Consider the following 16,775-nt stretch of genomic DNA (forward strand, 5'->3'; position numbering starts at 1 on the left):
TATCCTCCACCGTGCAGAGAGACTGAACTCAAATAATGCTAAATGCCCTACATTCCAAAGACAAATCTCTTGCTGTTCTGTGGCTCCTACTTACTATCAAGAGTTTTTTAGAAAGGTTTCCAAAGTAGCCACTTGGGGAAGTCTGAGGGAGTAAATGAGCTGTGACAGACCCTTCTTTTGCTAGTCTTACCTCTGTGACAGTGTTGCACAGTGACAACTGAGGCTCGTTCTAACCTGAGATTATAGCGATTATATTCTTCTGTCTACTCTGTTCTGTATTCATACCCCCTCTTTACTAATGAGCCTCATAATGTTATCTCCTCCTTAACCATCATTCTTCTGCTGCTGTTGCTCATAGTAAAAAGGTGATAGATAGCCTTGAGGAGCTCCTGTTACTCCCTCAAGAGCTCGATGTCCTACCCAGCTGAGGAAAGACAACAAATTGTGCCTTCTAATGGGTGGAAGAGGGTGTCTGAAAGACCCGCTTGACCTTGAACACGATGACCAATTCTGTAGGAGGCTGTTTCCTTCTTCAGATTTGAGCTGCTGACACAGCATTTGTGAGTGTGACTGAGTGGATGTATGTACAGCTGGAGGGGTTTGCATTTTTAAATTGGTGATGGGGGCAAGTGAAGAAATGGGAGCTGCTTTTCAATATGAATGAGACAAAAAAGCAGGCAAGTGGTTTTGGACTCACCAGAGCAAAGTAGGATGTTACTGCTTAGTGCATATTATATTTGGATATGCCCTGATATCAGTGTTTTTGGATAAGATGTTGATTTTACTATTCGTTCTGACTTAGCAACTTTCAAAATTTTCTGCTTTTTTTTACTAATAACCTTCTTATACACCTACTTTTTTTTAATTAAAAAGAATCTGCAATGGCCAATTAAGTTAGATTAAAGATAAAAGACTTTTTTGCTTGTTTTGCAGTCCACATGTTAGATTTTCATTTGAGAGCACCTACTATTCCTGTGTCTGTCCAAATTATCCTAAGCATGAAGGAAAAAATGTCTATAATGCAACTGCCTTTAACCACATTTAAAAATAAATCCAAGCAGATTGGCATGTTCTTGTTTCCTTTTATGCTAATTTTGGCAGTAGTAATGCTGTTGTAGCTCTGATAATTTAAAGAAGCAGGATTTGCAGGAAGAGGCTTTTACCCAACCAGATGATATAGCTAGAAAAATCATATAGTCACTTTATTAAAAGATGTTATCTTTTAGTTAAAGTTAGTAGGACTTTAGTAGGAGCCAAAGAGTTAAAAATTGATCAGCTGCTGAAGCTCTAACCTTGGAACAACCAAGTTGCATCCAGTTATCTCCTTTGTTGTTATCTGTGACATTCCTTATCATGATGTCAAAGTTCCTACCTCAGTTCTTCAATCATAAAATAGATGCCATAATAAGATACACGTTGGCTTCTTTATCATTGTTTTGCCTTAGTCCCACTAGGCAATTAGTGTCATTAGTCAAATGAGCAAAGCAAACACTGAAAGTCAGGTTCCTGAAGTATGAATTGAACAGTCTCTCTGTTTCTAGCAGTTTTCTGTAAAGAAGCTGAGCAAGTTACTTTAACAGCCCATGTCTCAGTGTCCCCATCAGCGTTGGAGATCTTTACCTAGATCACACAATCACCATCACCTAAACATGATCTGTAAGACACTAGAAAGCAGTGGCATATCCTCCTCAGATACTAATCATTATAAATATTGAAGCTAGTTGGGAGCAAACCACGCAAAGTATGAACATCCAATTTGCTCTGAAAAGTGGCCCTTTACATCTGCTCAGCATGGATTTTTCCATCAGCAAATTTTTGAAATGTAATGCTGAATATGTTTTCAGGTAGTGCAGAAAAGTCATGATTCTGACTGGAGAAGGACCACAGTGCCACCAGTTTGCCAGCCTATTTTATGCCTCTCCAGAAGGAAATGTTTGGGGACAACTGAAACTAAAGCTGTTGGAGATCCACCTAACTGTGGCAATAGATCAGCCTGAATGAATATGTTTTCTAGGGCTTATCAGTGGGAAACTGACCTGCAGCTTTGAGTAATATCCTTTTCTTTTATCAGACTTGGCAATTAGAAGAGTTCATGTGCTTCTAATGGGCTTCACTTTCTTTTTTTTTCCCCAAGTCTAGACTGTAGCTCTTTTTTTTTTTTTTTTGGGGGGGGGGGGGGGGTTGGTGTTTTTTTTGTTTTCTATGGCCTCTTACTGTCCGGCTCCTTAGATTTCAATTTATGCAGAATCCAATACTAGGCATCTTGAATATTCCTTGCAAGTAGTTGTGATGGTATCATTCCCAGTGTGAAACAGGTATATTGCCTTCTCCAAATGCAGGCTGTGTAGAAGGGGAGAGGGCCAGGGTTTATCTCCTGAAGTTTAATAAATCATGCAGACACACTCAGTCAACTCAGCACTGATTTCTCTTTCCTGTCCTCTCAAATTCTTACACTTACCTTGCAACAAATTCCTTTTGTCCCTTTAGATTATTTTTTTTTATTTGCAGCTTCTGCCAACAGAAGACCCTTCTTCTTTCCCTCTGCTTCATTTTTCTGTCTCTAACCTTTTTCTGCACAGACTTGATTTGTTCTCCTGGGCTCTCTTCTTGAGCATCCCATTCTTTGGTGTATTACTCTATTCTTGTCACTTTAACTGCTCAGAGCATTTTGTGGAAACAGCAGAAGTGAAAAACTAAAAGCAAAATGAAGTGGTACTTTTAAGGATGGCTGCATTAGGGCCAGTTACCCAGACTCAGGCAGTGAGCATGCTGGGGAGCCACCAGAACTGGAGAATTGTCATAAAGGAGGCAAATACCAACTTTGCTTTATTTCAGAGTTTTTCCTCAGTGTGAGGGAACAGCCTAAGTGATCTGGTGGGAGAGAAAAATGTGGCAAAACCCTATCTTGCTACTGGTTTGAAGGGATACTACAGGAATGGTAGTATTCCCTTCATAATTCCTTTCTTCCTGTTTTCCTGCCTCCTCTTTGATTTAGTGGAACTTTCTTAGTACAGATGCAATCATCAGAAAGGCACCTCTCTGGGTAGGTTCCTTGTTGGCTTGTGATGGTATTCTGCCATGATGTAAAAACAGATGGTAATAAAGATGCTTTCAGCATAAAAAGCACTGGCAGGTGTCCTCACCTGGTAAAGGTCACTCTAGTTCTACTGGGAAGTCCAGTTAATAGTTTAACTGCTTCAAAAAAGAAACAAACCAACTCACGATGCAGTATTGGGAACTGATAGGAAATCAAGATCATGACTTGTTGAGCAGCAAACACAGCAGAATGAGGTGGTGCCACAGAACAGCATTCAGAGTGTTTCCCTCCTACTGTTGTCTGCTAGGCTGCCCTTACCCTGTTTTGAGGCTTGGTACCAGCCTCTTTCTTGGAATGATTACCTGCTTATTGGCCAAAGGGCAAAACCTTGAAAATCTAGTGGCAACTGGCAGTAGAGCTGCACTTCAGACTGGCTGAGAAGAAGCTGAGCTAGCAGGTGCTACAACTTTTCCTAGGTATGGCTGGATATTTTACCAAAACATTTCTAGCTATCTAGGAGCAATGTGGCTCATATGCTGAGCACATCAGACAACAGTCAGCTAAATTACATTGGGTATCTAGGAAAAGCTGAGAGAGGTTGATTGTTTACTTGGACAGCTTTGATGTTTACCACAGAGAGACTGATTGATTAATTTTGGCAAATGCCTACAATTTTACCCCTGAAAATATATCTGGGGACAAAGCTCCTTTCATGTGTGTAAAGAACTTAGACAAGAAGCTCTTGCTCTTGTGTTTGGCATTCTCTTGTGTAACAGAAAAGACCACAAAAAAACCTACCCTGCAACTATGAGAGAAACTGAAACCAGGCAAGAACCTGAATGGGAACAGCACTGCAGGAGGCTGCCTGTGCCTCTCTTCTGTGTGCAGGGGTTTACACTGACTGCTGCAGTATCAGAGCAGACCAGCACGCTAACCAGCCTGCATGACAGATATGCTGGAATTCAGGGGAGGTTTTGACTGACCACAGTGCTGACTTGGTGCCCAATTTCGTGCCCAGGACCTTGCAGTTCTGCTGCATGGGAGTTGTCAGTGTTTACTGGGAGAACAGCGTCCCTCAACTGTCTGGAATGAATTGCCTTCTGGAGAAATTCGTTCTCATCACCCAACTCCCAACAACATAAAAGTGTCTAAGACTTGTTTGAAATTCATTCCTAGCCAAGATATACCACTGTTGTCCCATGTTCTGTGGGATGATTCTGTGCTGGAAGAAGAATATTTTCTTTTAAGAATGTCATTAAATAGATACTTTGTTTTGTCCTAGGAGGATAGGAGAGTACCAGCTTCCAATGTATCTTTCCTCTGAGTTTCATTATTTTTGCACGTTTCAGGGCGTTCCTTTTATTCCTCTCAAAAAAAGCACTGACTCTGTTTCTTCAAATGCTTCTTTCAAAAAATATCAACTCTGTAAGCCTCTTCTCTATTCTCTGAATTTTCCCATTATTTTCATTGATGGAACAACCAAAATAGAGTATAACATTCCTGCCTAGAATGTATCAGTGACGTCAAGCCTGTTGTTGTTGTGTTTTCCAGTCCCTTCAATCCTGTTTCTTTTGTAGTCTGCTGCTTCTGGCAGCTGCTGCTGCTGGTGCAAGCTGAGCAGACACTCACTGAGGAATCTAAATCTGTGGCCAACTCTTTTGGCTGTGACTGCAATTTAATTAGCACCCAGCAAGGTGCCTGAACAGGTGAAGTGATTCTTTGTGGTATTTACCACTTTGTGCTGTCAGTATTGAGTTTTGAATCATTTCATGATTTTTCATTAACAACAATGCATTCTCTATCTTGTTAGAAGATGGCCAACAAATATAAATATTATCAAGCAATTATAAATATTTTATGCGGAGTTGAAGGGCACCTTTTTGATGTTGTCTAACACTTATGAAAATGTAGATAAAGAAACAGTTCTGGAAGGTGGGATAAATTAGCAAGCGTTTAGTAGCACAGGCTACAGCCACCAGAGGATTGGTGTGTGACCTTAATGTGTTATATTCCATGTTTCTGACTTTGCTGAAAAAAGAATTTGCAGTAGAGGGAGTACATAAAGTTAGAGTTCATAAGACAGAAGAAAAGGAGTTAATGCAGCTGAATGTATTACCAAAACGAAGATTTTTAGTTTTCCACTTATATTAGGGATTTTGTATTTTTACAGATTTTTATTATTATTATTGCTTCTGAGGTAAAGCGATGTGGATTTACCCAAGCCTCCAGTGTACAATCTGAGTCAAAACTGCATTTTCCAAGGAGTTTCAGTAACACCTTTTTTACTTCAGAGTTTCAATCCACTCAAAGTTGCTTTTCCTCCCACACAAAAGCTTGTATGTTTCTTTATACTTTTATATGAAAACTGTAAACCATAAACTTCCAAGTGTGACTTGCTCAAGAGTTTCACAGCCTGGGAGAAGACAAAAAATGTGGTGGATGAGGCCTGAGAGGATGGACAGGCTGCGCAAGGAGTTGTTACCTGGCAGCTGAGCTGTGGCAACCCACCCTTTGCTTTCTTATACCCAGACCATCTGGGAAGTAAAACTGGCTTGCAAATTGCAGTTAAGTTTAAACTTCATAACCATAAAGGGAGGAAAACTAATCATGAGGATGGTTTAAGCTATGCTCTTCTAGAGCATGTCTACAGTTACTGTGGTTGAGCTGATAAATAGCAACTTGATTGCAAGCAGTAGAATACTGTGGTATAAGATCAGTGCCTTGTGGGAAAAACACTTACAGGATCGACATTTCCAAGAGCAGAGTTAATGTGTGGATGGTTGTTTTAATGATGATGGGATGACAGTCTGATCATGTGAGAGGCCCTGTTCCTTGCTTTTGTAGGTATACATGTGGTATGTCATACATAAATAAATATTTATCATAAGCAAAACAAGTTTTTAAATATATATATGGACTTGATGGAAAACTACAGGCACTAGAGCTTTTGAGTTTCTGCTGCTCTCCCTTCCCCACACAGCATGTGTACAATTTCTCTGTTCTCTCCCTTTCCAGATGGAGCCAGTTGGACAGAAGCAGCCTTACGGTGTCACAAAAATGCTTCAGGTCCAGTGTCCATCTCAGGTAAAAGGGTTTCCTTATTGCTATGAGATTTTATTTACCCTTTGCAGAATTTCCAAGTTTTCAAATACTGTTGTTGTTGTTTTCTGAAGTTCTTGGGAATTGAACTTGCCCAATATATTGCACTGTTAAAAATTTATAGTGTTCTTAAAGTTCATTGACACAGACTCTTTATTTTATAAAGATGAAACTCTGAAAACAAGAACTTTTGACACAATTTAGTTAAATCATCTTGCTGTATCAGATTTTTTTTATTCAAAATATAACTAGCTAATCTGAATTTATTAATTGTGGTTATCAGGGGTTCATTATCGGTATTAAAATCTGTGTCAGCAATAAAAATTAATCTATGTATTTTATATAATTTAGTCTTTCTGTGATTTGACTCTGTCTGCTGTCAGGTTTAACTATTTTAGTCCCTGGAGCTGTCAATACCCCAGTAGTATCTTCAGGGTCTGAGCATCCTGTGTTCAAAAGAACAGGTTCTTGAATGTTTTTGCATTTAAGCTCTGACTTCAATAATTTGATAGTGATAAAATATTACTGGCATCCAAAAGCTTCACTGAACAGCAATTAAAACATCAAAGAAATTGAATTTGTGTTTTGTTTGATGTTAGGTTTAAGGCAAGAGGTGGTGCTGTGTCTAGAGCATACCAGGGCTTAATTTTCAGGTCTAACCCAGTTTACTTCACTAGTGCAATGTTCATCCAAAAATTAATACTGTAAAGATTTTCTTCTCTTGGAAAATCTAGCCAGAAGACTTTAACATCGGCTGACTGTGTTTCCACTAGCATTGTTAAACATACTCTCTTCACTCTGCAGGAAAATCCATATTTGTTCACATATAGAAATAGTAACTACTCATCTGCCCTGGAGACATCAAACACCAAAGAAACACCTCAGGTATAGTAGGAATGTTTGCATCATATAGACAGGGTGTATTTCAGGGAGTGGGGCAGGTGGGTGAGAGTGTGTTGCAGACTAATTAAACAGTGCTACCCGGGAAAACTAAATACAAAGTTGTCCATGCTTGACTAAATAGTCAGATGCTTAATAGCACATTTTCTCCTTGGTGGATTTTGTAGAGTGTGATTTAAGGTAGATGTGTTCAGACAGCCTAAAGTAAGTCTTGCCTTCACTGTTAAGAACCTTTGTAAAACATCTGGATAACAATGTTAATTTCCCTGGGATAAGAGGATAGTGAAAATGGGACCCTTTAGTCCTACCATGGAGGAAACTAGATCAGATCAGTATGACACCACTGTGTGGGTCTAATTTAATCTCATTTACGCCATAGTAAAACTGAAGAACAATGGATTTTTTAATTTTTCTTTTTTGTGAGATAGTTGCAGATTAGATGTGCAGAGATAAACAGCCATGGGGGTTTTTTTGTTGGTTTTTTTTTTTTTTTTTTTTAAGTCATGGTACTCTGATTGTGAACAGAACTTGGTGTTCCCACGCAGCTACAGAGGGAGGTGATAATTCTCATTTTCATGCCCCAGAACACAGTGTCTAGACCACATCTGCACTCAAAATGGCCTGTACGTCATTAGAATAATAATATACTTTCTCCTCTCATTTTAATATAATGCCATCTGTTTTGTTAGTTACTCAGGGTGTATAGACCTCTGCATGGGGCAATGGTACCTACCACTCTGATTTTTGGTAGTAGCTGTGGTGTAGGAGGCAAGAAGCAACACTGTGTTATATGTTGGTTTTGGGTTTTTTTTAAATAAAAAAACAAAATGGAGCAATGGGACAAGACACACAAGTATCTTTTCCTTAGGCAAGTTAAGCTACTTAAGGAGTTCTGTAATGAGATTTGGGGCAAACACATGTCCTTGGGTCTTGTGCGATGGTGTGCTCTGGTATACAGATGGTCAGCCTTCACTAACAGCAGACCTTGGGGATATTTCTGTCGGTAGGCTGCAACCCCGAAGAGCCAGGAGGGCAAATCTCTGGCTGCACGTAGAGGGCTGCATGTGGAGAAGTCAAGCTCATGGCCTGATGACAAAGATATGATTTCATACTGGGATATTCCAGGGATGTTCAGTTTCTCACAAAAAGATGTGAACTCACCTAGCTCAGAGTATGGCCGCACAAAATGTTGCATAGCTGAATGCAGCACGGCACAGAGTCTGAAATAACTGGCCCCACTGTTAGGCAAGAGCTGTGCTGCACTAATCTGGCCACGTGACTTCTGAGCAGTCTGAGCTTGTGCCTGCCTTCAAAGGGCAGTTGTAGGCATGGCCTGAAGACAGGAAATTCATTAATCCAATGCTCTGAGACAGAAATGGTTTATTACAATCAGAGTATAGTTAGTCTGATGTGAAGTCTTGCCCTGTCTGTCTTTGCAGGAGAGGAGTTATGGAACAAATATTCCTTGTTTTGACCGGGGTCCCTCTGATACAGTTCCGGTTTCAGGTACAGTCCTATGCAATTTTATTATAGAGCTACTTCATTTGATGATAGAAGGAGAACAGGAACTGGGTTTAGTTAGGAAGGTACGCTTTTATTTGAAGCAGTGCACTCTATTGACCGTGGCTTTTAAGTTTCTTTTTGGAACAACATAAGTAGTTGTATAACAAGATGCAAGTTTTCCCTCAAGGATGGTGAAAGCTTATGCAACTGCACCTTCCATGTACAAAGAAGTGACAGTGGAAAAGACAGGAGGTAGTTGGGTACTTTAGTTGCTGGGATGGGAAAACTGTATGTGTATGGAGTAGGGGCTCTTGTCAGTGCAGTCTGGGGTGCAAAAAGCCACATGGAATTCTGTCCCCAGGTGGGTTTTGTCTTCCCTCAGAAGCTGTGATGGTCCCCAAATTTCTACCCTGTGCTGGCACTGGAGCTGTGCCTGCTTTTCAGTTGCTTCCACTTGTTAAAAGGAATTTGAGTAAACACAGATGCAAGACTGAAATCTTAGTGCCTCCCTTGTTGCTGTAGCTAATACCCAGCTATGGCACCAAGAATAATTTCTGATTTGATAACTGTCTGTGTCTGTCATTCTGAGATGATGCTGTCATGAATATTAAAATACTGTCTTTGCAATGCTTTATGCTTAGTCTAAGGAAAATTTTGGATAATCATCACAATTTTAAGTTTTCTTTCCTCTCTCCCTTACACTACCTTTATTTTTTATTTATTAGTTCATAATTTAAAACCAGCAGATATTCGGGTGATTGGTGCCCTGGGAGATTCACTCACAGTAAGTAAAGATCACTGGATAGCCAGTTACTTGTTAAAGCATAGCCATACTTGTTAAACCAAGCAATGAAAAAGCACTTCTGAATTTTTAACCCTAGAAATAGAATACATAAAGTTACACCCTATTGAGCCAAACACATTCTTCACATATTCTTTTCCATTCTCCACCTTGACTGACTGGCAATCAGATCATGAGTCTAATCTGAGTGTACAGTTCCCATTTAACATTCACAAGAGTGCCACACAGAAGAGATGCACGATTTGATCGGGCAACGACAAAACCAGCCTGCTAGAGTGGTCTTGCAACGATTGCTTTTCTTTACTGATTCTAGGCAACTCCTGAGGTATTGGCCTTCAAAGCTATTAGTAAGCAGCGTAAACAGAAAAAATTCTGCAGCTAATTGTGTATAGATGTATATGATAATACCAAGGCCTATAAAGCCATGTCTACTTATACTAACTAAATATTTGAGTACAATTGCAATAGATCATCAGGTATGTCAAGTGTAACTTTTCTTGAGAATTTTTTTAACGCTATTCCTGGAACTATGTAAACTCGTTACACCTAGACTGGCTGTGATTCTGCAATCAGTGACAACTGCTTCACTGCTTATATCCTAATTCATGTTTCTTATGTGTTCTGTGCTAATTACAACATTAAATCCTTGTAGTCTCCTTTCTTGGGGAAACTGGGGGAGGGAAGATGTAAAATCACCATGCCACTTTTTAATGTGAGGAACACTATAAATTATTCATTCAGGACCATTGCTATCTTATTTATTCCTTATGTAAATGTAGAATTATATGAATATTTGAACATTCTCAACCAATTTTTTCCCCACTTGATCTAATCAAGAAGTTAATAGAAGAAGGTAATGCACTGGAGCAGAGTTAAAATACTCTCAGCCCTCGATCCTCCTGAGAACAAGGATCTGTGATATTTGGGGAAGACAACGTAGCTTGCTTCATTAATATACTCTTTAATTATTTTCTCTAAGATCAGTCAGAGAACTAATTACTGTAGAAATCCTTATTTTCTGAAGGTGAACTCCTCTCCTCTTCTACTTCCAGGCAGGTAATGGGGCAGCATCCAAACCCCATGATGTTCTGGATGTCCTCACTCAATACCGAGGTGTTTCTTGGAGGTGAGTCCCAGGAATTTTCCCCACAGTGGGACGGAATCCATTTTCTTGGGTTTTGATATGTATAGTTGTTCTTGTAGCAAATGGAGGCTTGTGGAGAGTGAATTTTATTTTGTTTTGCTTGGAGGCACATGGTTGTGCTATTACTCATGATAAATAAAATATTCAAACTAGTGGCTATCTAGAGTACAACATAGCATAGCTGGAATAGGCCTGGATACGCGGATGAAACAGGGTCCTTGTTAAGATGGTCTCTTCTCCTCTCACTGTTGTAGCTATTGCTAAGGGGACTTCTAGATGCCAGCACCACTTGCGCGTTCTGCATTTCTGTCCCTGCTCTTTCCATATCCTGCCTGCTCTTCCCCTCTGTTGCCCATGTCACCCATTTATCTCATTTAAAATCAGCGGTCTACAAAAAATCAAAATGGGATCTTTTTTGCTGCTGCTGTTTCATACACAGTATGAAGGATTGCCTTGACCCTTTCCCACTATTGCTTACATCATGCAGAACAGTTTATGAATTATGAGTTAGTACACACTTTTACATATGCAGCGTTTTATTAGACAGGTCAAAAAGTCACTCTGAAAAAAGGCAATCATGTTCACTTGTTATTCTACAACTGTATGATTTAACACCAAACCTGTCAGGCTGATTTTCTGTTCATCGTTTCCTACCCACCTGAGCCACTGCAGCTCAAGTGGGTAAGAATTAAATGGATACTACAGAGGTGTTCTAAATCCAACTTTTTATATTTTGATCTTTAGTAATAATCTACTGACGTTTTTGGGGAAAAAATATACTAGCATTTTCTACAGCATGAAGGAGAGCAAAGAGCACACAGACATATGGTGACTTTTACCAGCCTAGTAGTATTCTTCCAGTTGAGTGAAATGGAGGGCGAAAGGTATTGAATATACTTATCGCTCTGAAATATATGCTTTTAGAACTTGTTGTTATGGATACAAAGGATTTGTTAACTGAAAATGGAAGTAATAAATATTTTAATAGGGACAATAGCAAAGATGGCAGCTTTTAAAAATTCTCATTTCTTTCAGTTAGGTTTGAACGTATGCCAAAACACGTGAGAGAACTGAAAGGGCATCTAGTGTACAGGGCTTTTAATATGATTATTATGATTATGACAGAGTCTCTGATTTCGTGACCCCATTGGTATGCACACGAAGAGCTTGCTTTGACTTAGTACAACCACCAGAGAATGTGCTGTGTGCATGGGTAGAAACCCCATAAGGGGGAGCTCTCTTACTTAGTCCACTGCCTTACCAAGTCCATCGTATCTTGGAACATTTTTTTTTTTCTTATTCTTTCTTTTTAACAGTGTTGGAGGAAATGAAAACATAAGCACAGTCACGACACTAGCAAGTAAGTGCCTTTTTCCGTAAACTTGATAAATATCTGGAGCTGTTTATTGGAACAGCTGTTATTATAAAAGAAGACATGAAGAAAGATTTACAATTTGTAACATGACAGAACCAATCCCTTTTATTCAGTGTCCAGTGCTGAGTAAAAGTTGCATAACAACCAGACTGTAATGTGCTGTGCATGACTTAACTGTATTTTGTAATTCCTAGGGGCTTGGTTGTTTCAGTATTCTTCTGTTGGTTATAGTTCTGTCCAAAATGTGTTGGGGATAGATGAAGCAAAGATCTTACATCATAGCCTAAAGAAACTATTTTGACTGTATGGGAAAGTTGTTTTAGGCAGGAGCAGAATCATGTTACAAGATCAGATTTTACATGCTTTTTAGAGGTCAGGGCATTTTAGATCTGGGTGTTTGTAAGGCTGCTTTGTAACCTAAGATCTAGAAGGGAATCTTGGGTCTTTGGGTTAATACATCTGGGGAGATCAGGCTAAAGGATTTGATTCCAACTCATCTGCAGTTAGAGTATGACGGCATGAGAGTCTCCTGACTGAGCATAGGGTTACTCAGCCTCGCTTACCAGGCAAAATGGTGTTGCGAGCCAAGATTGTGTTAGGTCGTGAGATATCTGAATTCATGAAATTCAGATATCTTGAAGGCAAGGAAATAATTATATGGTGATGAATCTCCACATTTATTATACTTAAAGATTAATTTTTTTGATAGGTATCTCTTAAAGCTTTTTAACAGTCTTTTACTAAGGTCCAGTCTTTATAACCTCATTTGCTACCTGCTGCAGTAAGCAACATTTCAGGGTGCTGTCTTTTTCTGCAGACATACTTCGTGAGTTCAACCCATCCCTGATAGGGTATTCCCTTGGCACTGGAAAAGAAACTACAGATAATGCTGCACTCAACCAAGCTGTTGCAGGGGATCTTGCAGAGTAAGAGGAAAACTCTTTAACTTTAATAGAAAGTTGATTTTTCTTTAAAACTCAGTTCTAACTAAAAAAGGCCCAAACCCTGGACTTCGTCAGGAGTGCAATAAGGCTGATAGGCAAACAGAAATATATTTCTTTAGCCCATCTCTAGGATGAAGGTCAAGAAATGTGATGGGAACTTTGCAGTGTTTCTAATCTACATCAAATAAATTTAGAAGCAAAAGCAGTGCTTTCTCTAGTATTTTCAACCAAGAAGCCCAAAGCACTTTACAAGCACTTCTCGGAAAGCTTCACATCCCTATTGTGAGGCAGAGAAAAAATATCCCCATTTTATAGGAGGTATATCCAAACCCTCTTGTCAGCAAGACCAAGAGTTCGTGTAGAGAAACTAAGAGAAAATTGTGGATTGCTTATGGTTGGTCTGTGGCAGAGCTGGGAATTCACTAGAGACCACTATACTCAGTCTTCAGTGAAATTCGTATCATATCTTTTTCTCTTGGTAACACTTCTTATAAGACATGCCTCAGTGGCTTGAGGTCATGTAATAACATTGATACACGCACAGATGCTTCAGTGATATGTGTATCAATAGCATCTGTCTGATGTTGGGAAGGAGCAAAGTGCATTTATTTTGTGGTAGCACACTGTATTTTCTCTATAGCACATAAAAGTGTAACTATACAGCACTTGAAAGTGTCAAATGCCTGTTGGATGCTAATTGTTTTCTCATTTTTGCCATCACTGTCTCAAAATATAGCCTTTTTTGGATATCATACCTTTCGTTCACTGAAAATTGGACTTTCCTAGGTTTTTTTAGCCATTATGTGAGGAATGTCCGTTCATCAGCTTTCCTCTTTGCCTTGCTGTCTGTGCAGGATTCCTTTTTTATATATATTATTTTACTTTTATGATTTTATTTTTCTTTTATTTTTAGGGATGTTCCTGCACAGGTTAGAAGACTAGTGGACCGCATGAAGAATGATACCGTGAGTTTAACATGTCATTAATATCTTAAGAATGGAGTTACTTGGCATCATTAGTTTCTAACAGACCAAGAGCAGATGCCAACAGTGGGTGTCAAACACTAAAGCTATGGGTACAGCAGTGCACAGCGTAATATTCCCCGGTGCAGAGTGTGAGTCAGTACAAAATAATCTATAGCTTTGTCCTAAATTAATTTGTACCAGCATGTGATAGTTACCGTGAAACCCAGATAATTTTTATCTTCTTATCATTTTTACCACAAGTGGCTGGTAGATTCAGGGCCATTGCTTGCCTTCTCAACCTGTAAGATAACAGAACTTTTTCTCTGCTAGGATTTTGCTGTGGTACTGTTAACTGTCCTGTAAGCACATTGTTTTTGCAGCAGTAATGATACATGCTAGGATAAAAAGCTTGCTCACAACAAGTGGCAAATCATGTGGAGTAAACATGTGAAGTAAGGAAAGTCCTTGTTTTCTTTAAAAACAATTTATTCCCTTCTTTCATTTAGTCATCAGCTGATATTTGCCTTACACACTTGTTGTTAAGAATTATTTGACTAATAGTCTGTAAAACACATTAGGCTGAGGATTGCTTGCATATTTTTAACCTCAACTAGTGCTTTGAATGTTTGCTATTTGTAAATTGTGGCCTAAGTTACATGATATTATTTTGGCTTTCCAATTGTGCATTTGGAAAGTGGCCAAACAACCTTCAAGATAACTGTGTGTGAATGTCTAGTATAAATACTCTGGTGAATACATATTGGCAAAAATATTTGCAGTACCTTCCTTTTTGGTTCACTTTCTCGTAAAGATTTCACTCTGATGGCTGTATATGAAATGAGATTAAAAGGGATAGCAACTAACAATGAAGCGGTTGGATGGTTTTCATTCAAACCATTTGAGGCTCCTAAGTACTACTCTGTCGTATTTATTGGCTTGGAAATGTAACACAACAGAAATGAATGCAAAAACCTTTTATCCAATTAATAAACTTTCTAACTAGAAAGAATGTTCATATTAGAGGTCATATATCTTTGATTTAAGAGCTCCTTTTTTTCTCTTGTTTTAAAACACCTGTTTAGTGCAGGAAGAAAATTTTGCCCTCTTTTAAGTACATTTTGAGACCAAACTACTGAACAGTGTGTTTACTAGCTGGGATATGTTGCCTTCTGCCTTTGAAGATACATGTTTCTAAATCACTGGATGCTGATGTACTATTGCTGCTTTTATTAGTGGTATTTTGCACTGAAATTGAAGCATTAAGATAGAGTACAACATCCGCTACATGGTACTAAGCATATCTGAACCTTTCCTCAAAGCTAAGAAGGTGTATGTTTACAGTAGCATTAGCATTAGCTATACCTTGCATTAGCTATACCTTTGCAAAATCCTTCCATACCAAGAAGTGCCATAATTTTTTACCAGTATTGTTAGATAGAGTTAATATTGCTCCTCTATTCTTTGCAGTTTGTCTCACAGCAAGACTAAAATACATTGCCCACCAGGGTTTTCCAGCAGGATAGCTGCATTATTTATGACACAGTAAAATATATACCATCATTTTTGCAATGAAGATATATTCCTAGAACTGCAGGAGGAGTCACTCAGTGTGTACACAAGATATTACTAAGAAAAGCATACAGATGGATTTTGAGAAATAGTTTTCTGAAGCAAATAATTTTGCATGGTGCTACTGATATTGTAAACCTTACTTAGATCGTAGTAGTTTCTACATCTTCAGTCATGACTACAAATTCATTTTTGTTGTGGATGCTTGGAGAACTATACCCAGGTAACATGAGAAATGTTAAATTTGTGTTTAGTGTGTTGCCTGCTGCCCCCTCACCTTTCTTTTTTTTCTTTTTAAATTTAAATTACTAACTTTCATTCCATCTCCTTGTGTGTGCAGAGAATAAATTTGCAGACTGACTGGAAGCTCATAACACTTTTCATAGGAGGAAATGACCTATGCAAATTCTGCAACAATCCAGTAAGTCCCCTGATGCCTGCAGCATGAGCTGGGCCAGCCTGGGCATAGGGTCTCTCTGCACTGCAGTGAATGAGAGGGCAGAACTCAGTGGGTGAGACCAAAATAAGGTAGGGCTTATTTGTGCAGCTCTGGAATGTAACTGTACTGAGACCTTCAGGTTGTTCAACCTGATGTTATGATAAATGAAGTGATAACTTTAGAACACGTGTAAATTACATAATGGTGTCTACATTGTTTTGCAGATAACTAAGATGACTTTCTGTTATCTAGTCACTTTATCACCTGTTGATAAAAGGTCAAGGGTTTTTGCTCTTCTTTGCCTTGTGCACAGTCACACTGCTAAGTCTTACTCACTGCTATGGAAATGGTTCTACCCACAGCTCATGCTGATGCAATATATATAATATAGTATATTTTTTTATATGTATATTATTATATATATATACATACTGTATATAGCCTTTGGTATGTGTGAGTATAGAGGAGATGAAAGGCTGGGGCAGATCCTTCACTTAGTGATGAGTCTTACAAGCAGCAGGGCACATACTTTTCATTCTGCATGATTAATTTCAGCTTGGGAAAACCAGCAAAGCAACACAGTAAGATGGTTATAAAACAAGGAGCAAATTAACCATTCCTACCTTCTGCTTCTGACCCAGACACAAAATGGCAGTCACAGGAGTGTGAGTGGTAAGAAGATAATGCATCTGCATCCAAAGATCACAGTGATACTTCCTTTATGTTGCACAGCTACAAATAGCGCCAACCACAATGCTCTTGGTAGGCTGTGATTTAGGAAATAAATAAGGTAGCTGTCTATCTTTGTAGAGTAGGCCAGTGGGGCCTACAACTTTTGCTTGAAACTAAATCAAAGAGAATTAAGGCTGAAAATGAGAGGTGTTTCTCATAGGGAAGCTTATTTGACTGTTGAATAGTTCCACAAGTGAAGAAATAAAAGTTGGATTACTTGAGACAATTAAAGGGTTTAAACCACTCAAATGGAACAGGGAAATTTC

The 16,775-nt window shown here is 38.9% G+C and overlaps 1 protein-coding gene across 1 annotated transcript in view; it reads left to right on the top strand.

The window, feature by feature from the left end:
* PLB1 (phospholipase B1) overlaps positions 1-16,775 on the top strand; it is an 81,094-nt gene that overhangs the window by 18,376 nt on the left and 45,943 nt on the right. The window contains exons 15-23 of the mRNA XM_074864842.1: positions 6,053-6,121; positions 6,941-7,021; positions 8,476-8,542; positions 9,265-9,323; positions 10,394-10,467; positions 11,802-11,845; positions 12,678-12,786; positions 13,718-13,769; positions 15,679-15,759. Coding sequence (XP_074720943.1) covers positions 6,053-6,121; positions 6,941-7,021; positions 8,476-8,542; positions 9,265-9,323; positions 10,394-10,467; positions 11,802-11,845; positions 12,678-12,786; positions 13,718-13,769; positions 15,679-15,759 — 636 coding nt within the window. The remainder of the gene's footprint in view (positions 1-6,052; positions 6,122-6,940; positions 7,022-8,475; positions 8,543-9,264; positions 9,324-10,393; positions 10,468-11,801; positions 11,846-12,677; positions 12,787-13,717; positions 13,770-15,678; positions 15,760-16,775) is intronic.

Source organism: Strix uralensis, chromosome 3, assembly GCF_047716275.1.
Source record: "Strix uralensis isolate ZFMK-TIS-50842 chromosome 3, bStrUra1, whole genome shotgun sequence".
In the NCBI taxonomy this organism is placed as follows: Eukaryota; Metazoa; Chordata; class Aves; order Strigiformes; family Strigidae; genus Strix; species Strix uralensis.